General features: G+C 43.5%; 1 protein-coding gene across 1 annotated transcript; it reads right to left on the bottom strand.

Moving 5' to 3' along the window:
- Positions 1-973: 973 nt before the first annotated feature.
- ELAC1 (elaC ribonuclease Z 1) lies at positions 974-10,672 on the bottom strand. Its single transcript, XM_008055628.2, has 3 exons — positions 10,513-10,672; positions 3,401-3,871; positions 974-1,934 (listed from the first exon to the last, which is right to left on the bottom strand). Exons 1-3 carry the CDS (start codon positions 10,667-10,669, stop codon positions 1,468-1,470), a joined length of 1,095 nt encoding a protein of 364 aa, XP_008053819.1. The 5' UTR covers positions 10,670-10,672; the 3' UTR covers positions 974-1,467.
- Between the last annotated feature and the right edge of the window lie 776 nt (positions 10,673-11,448).

Here is an 11,448-nt window from a genome sequence, read left to right as displayed (position 1 = left end):
CCAGTTGCTTGGAAGGCTGAGGCGGAAGGATCGCCGGAGCCCAGTGGGTCAAGGCTGCGGTGGCCGGAGCAGCCACTGCACTCCAGTCTGGGTGACAGAGTGAGACTCCAACTCAAGAAAAAACAAACAAACAAAAAAAACTGTACTCAAAGAATTATTAACAGGGGCTGGGCACAGTGGCTCGTGACTATGATCCCAGCACTTTGGGAGACTGAGGCAGGAGGACTGCTTGAGCCCAGGAATTTGAGACCAGCCTAGGCAACATAGCAAGACTCCAAAAAACTACAGGCATGGTGGCATGCGCCTGTTGTTTCAGCTACTTAAGAGGCTGAGGCAGGAGGACTGCATGAGCCTAGAAGTTTGAGGCTTTGATGAGCTGCAATTGTGCTACTGCACTCCAGCCTGGACAACAGAATGAGACCCTAAATTTAACAAAAAATTATTTATTAATAGGGACGTGTAAATTAAACCTCAATTTAATGGATACCATTTTTTACCTTCAGATTCATACATTTCAACTGATGGCTCATTTCATTCAAATGATATTTGAATACCATTCCAACATATTCATTCCAATTTCAACAATATTTACTCTTTAGGATTTGTTGTAAGATTTGATTTACCTAGTAATTCAACCTATAATGGCACTAATTTTGGTAAAGTATATCCACATTGGGAGTATAAGTTTTCATTTGCTGTGTAGCTCAACGGACCTGCAATTTGCATTCTGGGGTGAGATGGTTATTGTATTAGGACTGACCTAAACTTTGCAAGTCATCTAATATCCTTAACTTCTACTGAATAAATACCAGTAGAAGTACCACCCCTATCCCCCATCCTGTTACTGTGAGAAGAAAACATCTCCTCAACGTCAAAGCTTTCTATAGGGGGGCAGCCTCACCCCAGCTGAGAACCATGGGTTAAGAGCAAACCAGAAAGTTCAATAAAATAAACACCCAGCCAAACCCTGTACTCAGTATTCCATCACAGTTATAGTCATGTTATCGTCAATCCTGCATGTCCAGTGTCTCATTACATTTCTCCCTACTTGGTTACTAATACAAACAGATTCAACACAAACTGTCAAAAAACAATTTTTAGCCAAGAGGGTCAAGCCCTGTGTATTTTCCCAAAAGCAGCAATAAAGTTGGGCAGAAGCTAAGCCCAGGACTGCATAGAATATTGGCTTTTAGCTGTGGCAACAGCACAAAATAAGAAGCATACCTGAACATATTGTCAGATTTGGGCTTTAAGAAGGTTGCTGGGGGGTTTTTTCTTTAAAAAATGATTTATTATCAAAAAACTTGCTCCCTCTGACTATTGAGTCAGTTCAGCAATGCAGCTCCATTCTTTTTAGGATTATTAGAGCCCAGATAATTTCAGACTAGAAACAAAAAATAAAAAACAGGACTATAGGGTCAGTAACATATTCACAGATATGTCAATATGCATTCAGGAACACTGGTTTCATTTCTTGATCGGAATGCCTATCACCATAAAATCTTCTGCTAGAGTCACTTCTTGGAGATCCAGCACTGACTCAGCTTGCTTTTTTAGTTCTGCAATGCCATCTGTTTCTCCTTCTCTGGCCAAGGCCACTGGTTTGTACCTCTGACTGAAGTGAGTCAGAACCAGCTTCTTTGCATGGCACAACTTTGCAAATGTCGCCGCCATCTGTGGTGTGCTATGGCCATGCTCCTTTGCTTTGTCCATCTGGGCGTCATCCAGGGTCGCTTCATGGATCAACAGGTCTGCTTCAAAGCATAGCTTCACTCCTCCATCACCCACAACCCCAGAACAGTCACCCAATATGCAGATTTTTCTTCCAACAATAGGTTTTTTTAAGACATCTTGGGGATAAATTGTAACCCCATTTTCCAGAACAACAGAAATTCCATTTTTCAGCTTCCCATAGGCAGGACCTGGCGGAACACCTAATGATGAAGGCAGATAACATTGTATCACAGGAATGGAATGTATCATTTTTTAAGAGTCTATTTTAACAGCATTGCAAAAAGCTAATGGAAAAGACATCCAATTCTTTTCATAATTGTTATAAACGTTTTACCATTTGTGGAAAACTGGAATATTTATACATTTTTAAAATTTCAGTATAGATTGATATTAACAATGCAGCACTTAAAACATTTTCCATGTACATGTGTCAGTAAGTTTTAAGTTCATAAGTCCCACTGAGACCTTATTACAGTCATTTTAACACCCTTGATTCTCTGCTGTACATGGAAATAACAGATTTTGAAAGTGCTTTATTTAATAAGCTCACCTTTGGATGAAATTAGAGCATACATTTAAGTGAAAATATAATCAAAGCCCAGTCAAGACAGGAACTTACAAAGTGACTAACTTATTGAAAAAAAAATTGTTAAAAGATTGTCTGGATCACAAGATCAAAGAACAACTCAGGCAATCATATATGATCAGTCTTCCTGGAATATAGGGGCAGTCACACATTAATCAAACTGGGCTTAAATCTCATATTAGTCTAGACTAACACCTGATCATCACTCTGGATCATGCTCATACACAAGGATAATGTGATCACCAATTCCACAAGATCATATTTAAAGTTTCCAAATATAATATTTCCATAGGATTTTATATAATAGAAGTAACCCTGGCTTGAGTCACCTTTCCTTATTATCTAGCCTTTTTAGTTGAGGAAGAGACTGTATAAATTGTTTTAAAAATACAGAAAATACCACCATGCTCTGTACAGGCACTGCCACACGATGCCAAGGAAGCTGGCAGTAATGGAGGCATAGTGTATCTGGACTGTGCCCCACGAGAGGTGCTGAAGACCTCCTCCTGTGTGCTAGCTTAGCATGGAAGAGGTGTAAGGCCTCACAGGGCCCCGAGCCCCACTCAGAATGCTTGCTTTCAACTGCAGTGACCCCGGCATGTCAAGCTTGCTGAGTCACGGTATTCTGAACACCAAGCTGATTTAACCAAGGCTGAGAGAGTAGGCAGACTAGATGGAGAAGGAAACCTTGAGGGCAGTTGGTTCCCGTTGCATGGTTAGGCACCATGGCAAAAATTCTCAGGCCAAAGATGACACTGAAAACATTTTCAAAAGGAAGACATGGAAAAGCAAAGCCTGTACCTGAAACGAACCCCGCTACCACCCAAACCATTTTGCCAACCAAGATGGTGTAAGCAGAAGACAGACTATGAACGTACATCCAGGGACCTGAAGAGAGAAGGGTTCAAATGTACACTTCTCTTTTGGCTCCATGCATTTCCCTTAATAAGTAAACTTTGGGCAAAGTAGAGAAAACGTCAGTTTCAGACGCGGGATGCAGGGATGGAAGTTTACCACAACACTTCTAACAGGGGCAGTCAGCAACAGCCTTATTGGTCGGAAGGAAAAAAATATACTTACCGAGGTCTTTTAGTCTCTGTGCATTGAGTTTACCTGGGCGTTTCTTTTCTATGACTGAAAACCCAAATGAGGGAATTCTGTGAAAAAGGCGAAAGGCTTTGACAACAAACTGTTCATCATCAACCAGAAGGTATGAGCTTTCTTCTGAGTCTAATAGGATAGTTCTTCCTTGCCCCTCCTTGGGTGGGCTTTCTGCTCTGTTGTTCAAAAGGGCAAACTCTTGTGATTCTTCTGCAGGACACTGGTCTGTGGTGGGCACCAGTTCATGGACCACGTAAGGGAAGACCAATTCCGTGTGAGAGAGCGCCATGGTTCGCCAGATGAAGTCCCGGAGCCCTACCGGGCCGTAGATTTCAAGAGGCTGTCTGGAGACCATGGAACCACTCTGCAGACTGATGGTGCAGAGGAGGCCAGGAAGACCAAATAAATGGTCTCCATGAAGATGTGTGATGAAGATCTTGGTAATTCTCCCTTTGGATTGAGACAGAGAGATACATGTGGAACTTTTCGGAAATAAAAACCCTTACAGCACTACTGGAAACAAAACTAACAGTTTACAGAAAAAGTAGTAAACTGAATTTAGAAGTTCTACTTACTGCCATAAGCTCATTGTTTACATTTTGCTACATGATTCCAGAAGCAAGTCAGACAGACTTTATTTCACTAGATGGCTCTAATGAAATATAAATTTCTCATAAAACATCTTCCAATGACATAGTTTTACAGAATATTTTCCTACAAATTCTCATTTTTTAAAAAAAAGTGAAATATACAAAATAATTCACTTAACTAAATGGTCCTCAACTGTCAAAAGCATCCAGCAGCTACACTGCCCCCTACTGCTCCCTCTGAGAATAGCAAACATGTACTTCCAGCAAAACATGTTTCACTAGTTCCAACTGACCGGGCCAGTGCCTGAACCCCAAAGTGCCTTCCAAGGATTCCCAACACCGGACAGGGATTAAGCAATCAAGTCAGAGCCTGTTTGTCTGGGTGAGGTGGAAGGGGTCGGAGAACAAGGAAGGAGGGTGAAGAAGGGAGAGAAAAGGGAGGGGGGAGAGGAGCAAGGTGAGGGACTGAGAGGGAGAAGGTGGGCAATAAAGGCCAGAATGCAGACCCGAGGGAAGCATCCCTATGGCATGACGTGAGACTGCCGAGGCCCATCTCTTCCTCTGAGTCTGAACTAACACAACAGCTTTTCCAGTGCACACTGGTTTAGGCTATAACTTGATTTAGCCAATGGCAAGCTGGATTTATTGCTGGTATGTGGCAGGATGCCACACCAGCATTTTCTAAGAGGCACCCACACTGCATTTCCAAAGTGACAATCACAACTAACACATTTCCAGTATAACAGAGGCTTTTGGTCCTTTACTCAGGGCCCAACTGTTTTAAACATTTGGTACCATAAAAGTATAGCAACAGTTTATTGAGACCACAAAAGAACAGGAAAAATTTATTGTAATGTGACTTGTCCTGTGCCATCAAGCGCTCTCCAAGCAAGCCTTCTGAGAATTACTATGCCAAGCTCAGCACCCAGCAGCACAGAACAAGAGACTGAGCAGAGGCTGATTTGGATCTTGAGAATCCCCTGGAGGCACTCTTGACGTTTTCCCAGTATGTTCCTTATTCCTGCTTTTTGGCTTTTAGAATCCTTTCATTTCCCGCTTCTCTCTGTTCAGGCTGTCAAGCACCTCCCAGTGTGACCTGAGGACTCGGCTCACAAAAGAACTCCAGCAGTCACTGAGTCCAGATCCCCCACTGTCCTCAAAACTGCCAACATCATACTCTCAGGGCCCTCTCCCTAACTACCCCAAAACAAAGTCAATCTGAACAACAAAACCACCTAGGAACCCAAAGCAAGCAAGTCAAATTAACTGAAAAATTACTTCCCACAGTTATCAGTTTCAAGAAGACACACATTCCATTTTTAAAGAAACTACTTTCTTGTTTTTTGAGTCAATTTTACTCTGTCACCCAGACCAGAGTATAGTGACATCATCACAGCTCACCACAGTCTTGAATTCCTGGGCTGAAGGGATCCTCCCACCTCAGCTTCACAAAGTTTTGGGATTACAGGCATGAGCCACAATGTCGGGGCCTCAAAAAACCAGATTTCGGAGAAAGGAGGCATAGCGAACAATTATCAAAGGTATGAGGAAGCTAACAAATGAAGAGGGAAAACTGCATGAGTTCCCCTTCACTTGGGAACAAGGAAGTTATGGGGGGAATGATACACAGAGCAGTGGACTATTGAGCATCCTCTAAAAACGGCGATGCAGGTATATTTGCCACCATAGGAAAAGTTCTGCAACACATTGTTCGTATATGTTGCTCATCAGCTTAAACAAAGCAGGTTATGCTAAGCGCGGTGTGATCCTATCTATGCAAAATGGCACACACACACACCCCACCCATATGATCACCATATATATATATCTACAGAAAATTTACCTATGAGGTATAGTTTTACCTTCTACAATGAGTATATCTACTTTTTTTTTTTTGAGTTTGTGTCTCACTCTGTTGCCCAGGCTGCAGTGCAGTGGCACACTCACGGCCACCGCAGCCTTGACCTTCTGGGCTCTGGCGATCCTTCTGCCTCAGCCTTCCAAGTAGCCAGAACTACAGGCATGTGCCACCACACCCAGCTAACCTTTTTATAATCATTTCAAATATCCTGCTTTTGTAACTTTTTGTTGTTTTTTAAACAGAGACAGGGTCTTGCTCTATCGCCTAGACTGGAATGCAGTGGCACTATCACATCTCACTGCAGCCCTGACCTCCTGGGCTCAAGCAATTCTCCCAACTTAGCCTCCTGAGTAGATGCGACTACAGGTGCACCACCAGGCCTGGCTAATTTTTTGTAGAGATGTTACATAATATATTGTAGAGACGGGATCTTGTTATGTTTCCCTAACTCTGGCTTCCTAAATCTTTTGGACTGTGGCCTCAAGTGATCCTCCTGTGTTGGCCTTGCAAGGTACTAGGTTACAGGCATGAGCCAAAGTGCCCAGCCTATAACACTTTTAATAATCATTTCTAGGGGAATTAAGAAGGCTTGAGCCTGTGCTTTAAAATTAGGAAAGAAATGGATGGTGGCACATGCCTGTAATCCCAGCTGCTGGGGAGGCTAAGGTGGGAGGATCACTTGCACTCAGGAATTTAAGACCAGCCAGGGCAACAAAGCAAGACCCAAGCAAGCAGGCAAGGAAAGAAAGCACAGGAAAGCAGAGGAAGGAAAGGAGGGAGAGAGGGAGGGAGAGAGGGAGGTTGCAAACCTGCACTTGTTAGTCAGATGCTTGCATGTTAGGATCAGGACCATGGAAGCGTAAAGAAGTATGTTTAGACAAAGAGAAAATCCTCATAAAACATATTACCCCAGACAGTGGTACAAGCTGAAAGGGTTTCAATAAATCAAATAATGATAGGCCCATAATGAGTTAATGAGAGAAACCAGGATGTACTGAGGATGCAGCAATTCAGTTTCAGACTGAGGACATCTGAAGCACAAGAGAGTCATAGACACCACTCTGGGATTCCCATCCCACCTTCCTCTCTGAGGCCGGGGATTTTTTTTCCCCTAAGCCCACAGAAATGTAGTAAACTCAAGGTTCCCTTGCACATTTCTGCTTTTTTCCCGGCTTAGCTTTACCAACTGTTTATTCAAAACATGCATGAAGGACCTGTAAAATACGAGACACTGGAGAAGCGGACTTGGGCAGACAGACCTAAGGTGGCGCTGATGGCCCCTGCCTCCTGGCGGTCATGGCCTACAATCCCCTCCTTTGGGCTGTGGTAGGATTTGTGACTTGGCACGGTGATGCAACGTGATTATATTATTATATACATATACATGAGGGGCCCCCCCAAAAAACAATTATTTTTTAGAGGGTGGGCCCCTACAACAGGCTCCACCTGTGACGTAAGTGTTCTGGGAACCCGACAGCAGCGTATCAGCCGGTGTTGCTGTGAGAGGCTGCGCTTGGCTTCAGTGAACTTTTTTTTTTTAGTTGGAGTCTCACTCCATCACCCACGCTGGAGTGCAGTGGCATGCTCACAGCCACCACAACTTCAACCTGCTGGGCTCAGGTGATCCTGCTGCCTCGGCCTCCCAAGTAGTTGGGACTTATAATTTACTTATTGCGGAGGCGAGGTCTTGCCAAACTGCCAGGGCACATCTCCAACCCCTGGGCTCAGGCAGTCCTCTCACCTCTGCCTCCCAAAGTGCCAGGATTACAAGCATGAGCCACCATGCCCAGTCAGGCTTCAGTAAATTCTTTTTGGAGAGTCTTTCAACGTGTTTGCCCGTTTAATAGTGGATGACTTACAAGGGCACCTGTCCACACCACGGTGAGTGCCCAGCAGTTTCTGACCCAAAACAGCCTGACCCCCATGCCCCATCCTGTTCGCCCGACCTCTTGTTTCCCCAGATGGAAACAGTCCTCAGAGGGAGACGTCTCGCTGATGTTGAAGAGGTGGAACAAAAAGCAGTAGAAGCACTAAAAGGCATACACATTGGCGAGTTCAAAAACTGTTTTGAGCAGTGGAAGAAGTGTCTCAATCGGTGTACTGCATCAGAGAGTACCTTGGAGGTGACTGAAGTCTAAAAATGCAAGAATACGCAAATTTAAACAAATAAATTCCGGGGTTTTCGGTCACGTCTTGTAAGGCTTATCTCACTAGCAGACTTCCTAGAGAGTCTCTTTCTCACTCATGGCTGTGAGGAAGCAAGTTCTCACAAAGCAGAAACACACATAGCAAAGAACCACGGGAGGCCGTAAGGAGCTCAGGACAGATGATCCTCACGCCCTAAGGTTCTGCCAACAGCCTGAGTGTGCTGAGAAGCAGAGTCCTCCCTGCTGAGCCTTTGATGAGAGCATAAGCCCAATCAACACCTGGCCTAGTGATTACCTGAAAGCGAGATACCAGCTAAGCCAGGCCTCAATTCCCTAACCCACAGAAACTGAGAAGATAAATGCAAATAAGTTACTAAATCTATAGTCTGTCAGGAAACACTAGACAACTGACACAGGTATTAAATAAAAGTAAAGACTTGCCCTCACACCCACCCTCTGGTACTCACACCTACGGTTTCTTGTTTCCATTTTAATCCACCCTGCCACCTCAACCCCGACTCTCTAAAGTGCTCAATACATAGCCTGGCATCTAGCCCCTGCTACCTTGAGGGCTCTCATGAAAGGAATCCCTATGTGATCCCAGAAGAGTAAAGCACTTCCCTCAGGGGTTCAACCCAAGATAGTAAATACATAGGCTTCAATGGGGTATACCTCCAGGCCATGTGCTCCAGGGCTTCTTCCTCCAGCAACCCTTTTCTAGACTTCCCTCTAGGTCCAGTGCATCACCATCAGTGACCCGTAGTGACTTCACTTCCTCACACACTAGACACTCAGTCAGCCACCACTTGCCTCTGGCTGTACGAGTCCTTCTTAAACGGACCCTCTCATCTCCACCCCATCTCTACATCCCGCTTCAACTCCTCATACTCTTATTCTCACCCTCAAATAAGTTGCAGCTGCCTTGGAACTGGTCTCTCTGGTGCTATTCTCTGCCTCCCAATCCATGTGCCATTAGAAAACTCTGTCCTGAAACACAAATCAGGTCACACCATTCCCCTACTTAAAAGCATTCAATGGTTCCTTATTGCCAGTTCAATAATAAGGTCCAAATATCTTACTATGCAACAGAGAACTTCACAGTCAGCCTCACTTACCTTTTCAGCATTCTTAGTCCCATCGACACCAGCCAAGTATTCAATGTTCCCCAAACACGCCATTTCTTTCCTGGAAACTTCCTTATTGTTGCTCACTTTGTTGTCTGTTCCTTAACTACCTACCCCTACTTCTCTCCCAGAAAGACTTTTATTTATCTCTTGGAGCCTAGCTTAACTGCTACCACCTCTGGAATGCCTTCTCTTAATGTGTAGGCACAGTTAGTGCCGCACCTTTGTGCTCCAAAAGTACAAGAAAATATCTCCATTATTCTACTTATCATACAACATGACTGATGACTGTCTCTATGTCAGTTTCCATCACCAGACCAAGAGATCCTTGGACACTAGAATTAGCTTTCCTTTGGTCATCAAGTGCCATACACTGTGATGAGTTGTAGGAAGAATGACTTCAATAACTAAGATCTAATAAGTGAGAAGCACTGTACTAAGTTGTTAAATATCTTATCCGTTCACTAACTGACTAGATATCTACCAGGCATCTATTAGGTGTATAAGTGATCACTGAGCTTACTTTCCAGCACAGGGAGATACAGAACACAGAAACAAACTACTTAAATAATGTAATTCCAGATACTGATGATGCTAAGAAGTCAATAAAAATAGGACAAAGTAAAAGAATCACTAGAGTGAGAAAGGAACCCAGAAAGTTCAAGAAAACCCTCTGAGGAGATGGCACTTGAGCGAAGATTGAACAAGAAGGAAGCAACCACAGAGAGAAGAAACTGTTATATAATTCTCCCAGTGCCTTATTAATCCCATTTTCAAGATAAGGAAAATCAAGTTGTAAGTTTACTACTCTGCTAAGGCCACAAGCCCTCCACAAGGTTGAGACTGGAACCCCGTCTGCTGACTCTACCCTGAGGTTTTTCACTGTGGGACTGTTCTGTCTTCCAGGTGCAGGCCCCTGCTCACTCCAGACCCGCTGGCCGGCTCAGGGAATTCCTCTTCTTCCTTCAGCAACCAAAGGTCCACTCTCGGAGATGTTTACCCTAACCGTCCCAAGTGGAAAAGAGCACCTCCCCCTTGCAAACATCTACTGTCCTTTGCATCCTCTCATGACAACTGTCTCCTGGTGGAAATAAGTATGTACACCGATCCCTTGCTAAGGGCAGTGTCCACCTGATACGCCCGATGTATCTTACTCCATGTGCCAACCCTCCAACCCTCCATAAATCTTTGCTCTCAACATTTACAGGGAAAAACATTCACAGGATGAATGAAAAGCGAATAAGCAAATTAAGTTTGCAGGTATAACCGGATGCCTGAGGGTTGTTTCTGAACAAAAGGACTAAGGCAAACCAAGAATATGAAGCGGAACAAAAGAGACTCTTAATGAGATAGCTGAAGGCACACTAACCTGCTTTAAGCTGGCTTTTCATAAGCTGTGTCTGTGTTCCCTCCCCACAGTCAAAGAGCCAGCACTCGCCCTCACACCGAAGGACCATGGCAGAAGCACCCCGGGTTGGAGATGGGTATGCTGCACCTGTCCCCAGAAATGTCACGTCCATAGACATCTTCTACCCTGCAACAAAAAGATCACCTGGGGATTATTTCATATCACTGCACCAAAAACACGTTCCTGTGAGATTTATAGTTATTTATATTTCTGGTTATTTAGAACGTCTGGATTCCTTTACTCTAATGGTTTTCTACACAAATTCACCAAAAGATTTTAATGACTCTTAATCGACTAAAACTACAAGTTACCAAACTCTGTACAACTGCTGATACACACAAATAAAAACAATCAAGCACAGTCAATTACAGTTAAATTCCAACTATATGATGTTCTCACAAACGCAAAACTATGGATAGTAAAAAGATTGGTGTTTGCCAGTGATATGGGTGGAGGAAGGGAAGAATAAATATGTGGTACATTGCTAAGCACTTCTGACATCTCTTATAGGCTGCTGCGATGGAAGATGTATGTCAAATAGAATGGATGAGAATGAACTGAAACTTATACATAATGAATTATAATTATCCACATTGACAGCAGGGAGAAAAACAAACAAATAACTTTAAGAAAAACTACCACAGCAATTACGACATAGAGCGGGATATAAGATAAATACACACACATTTCAATAGCTTTTCTTAGCCCTCACAATAACCAGATAAAAATAGAAATGGGGAAAAGAATTTCATTCACAAGAGCAAAAGATATACATGTCACCAGAAATAAAGTTAGCAGGAAAGGATCAGCACCTAAAAGATTCAAACAAACAGAGATACACATTGTGTTCCTTGACAGGAAGACGTGACATCACAGAAATGTTCATCTTTCCAAAAT

The sequence above is a fragment of the Carlito syrichta genome, unplaced genomic scaffold, assembly GCF_000164805.1.
Source record: "Carlito syrichta isolate Samal-C Ts95f unplaced genomic scaffold, Tarsius_syrichta-2.0.1 Scaffold301896, whole genome shotgun sequence".
Taxonomy (NCBI): Eukaryota; Metazoa; Chordata; class Mammalia; order Primates; family Tarsiidae; genus Carlito; species Carlito syrichta.
The sequence above is the reverse complement of the archived record's forward strand: the minus strand, read 5'-3'. Positions and strand labels throughout refer to the sequence as shown.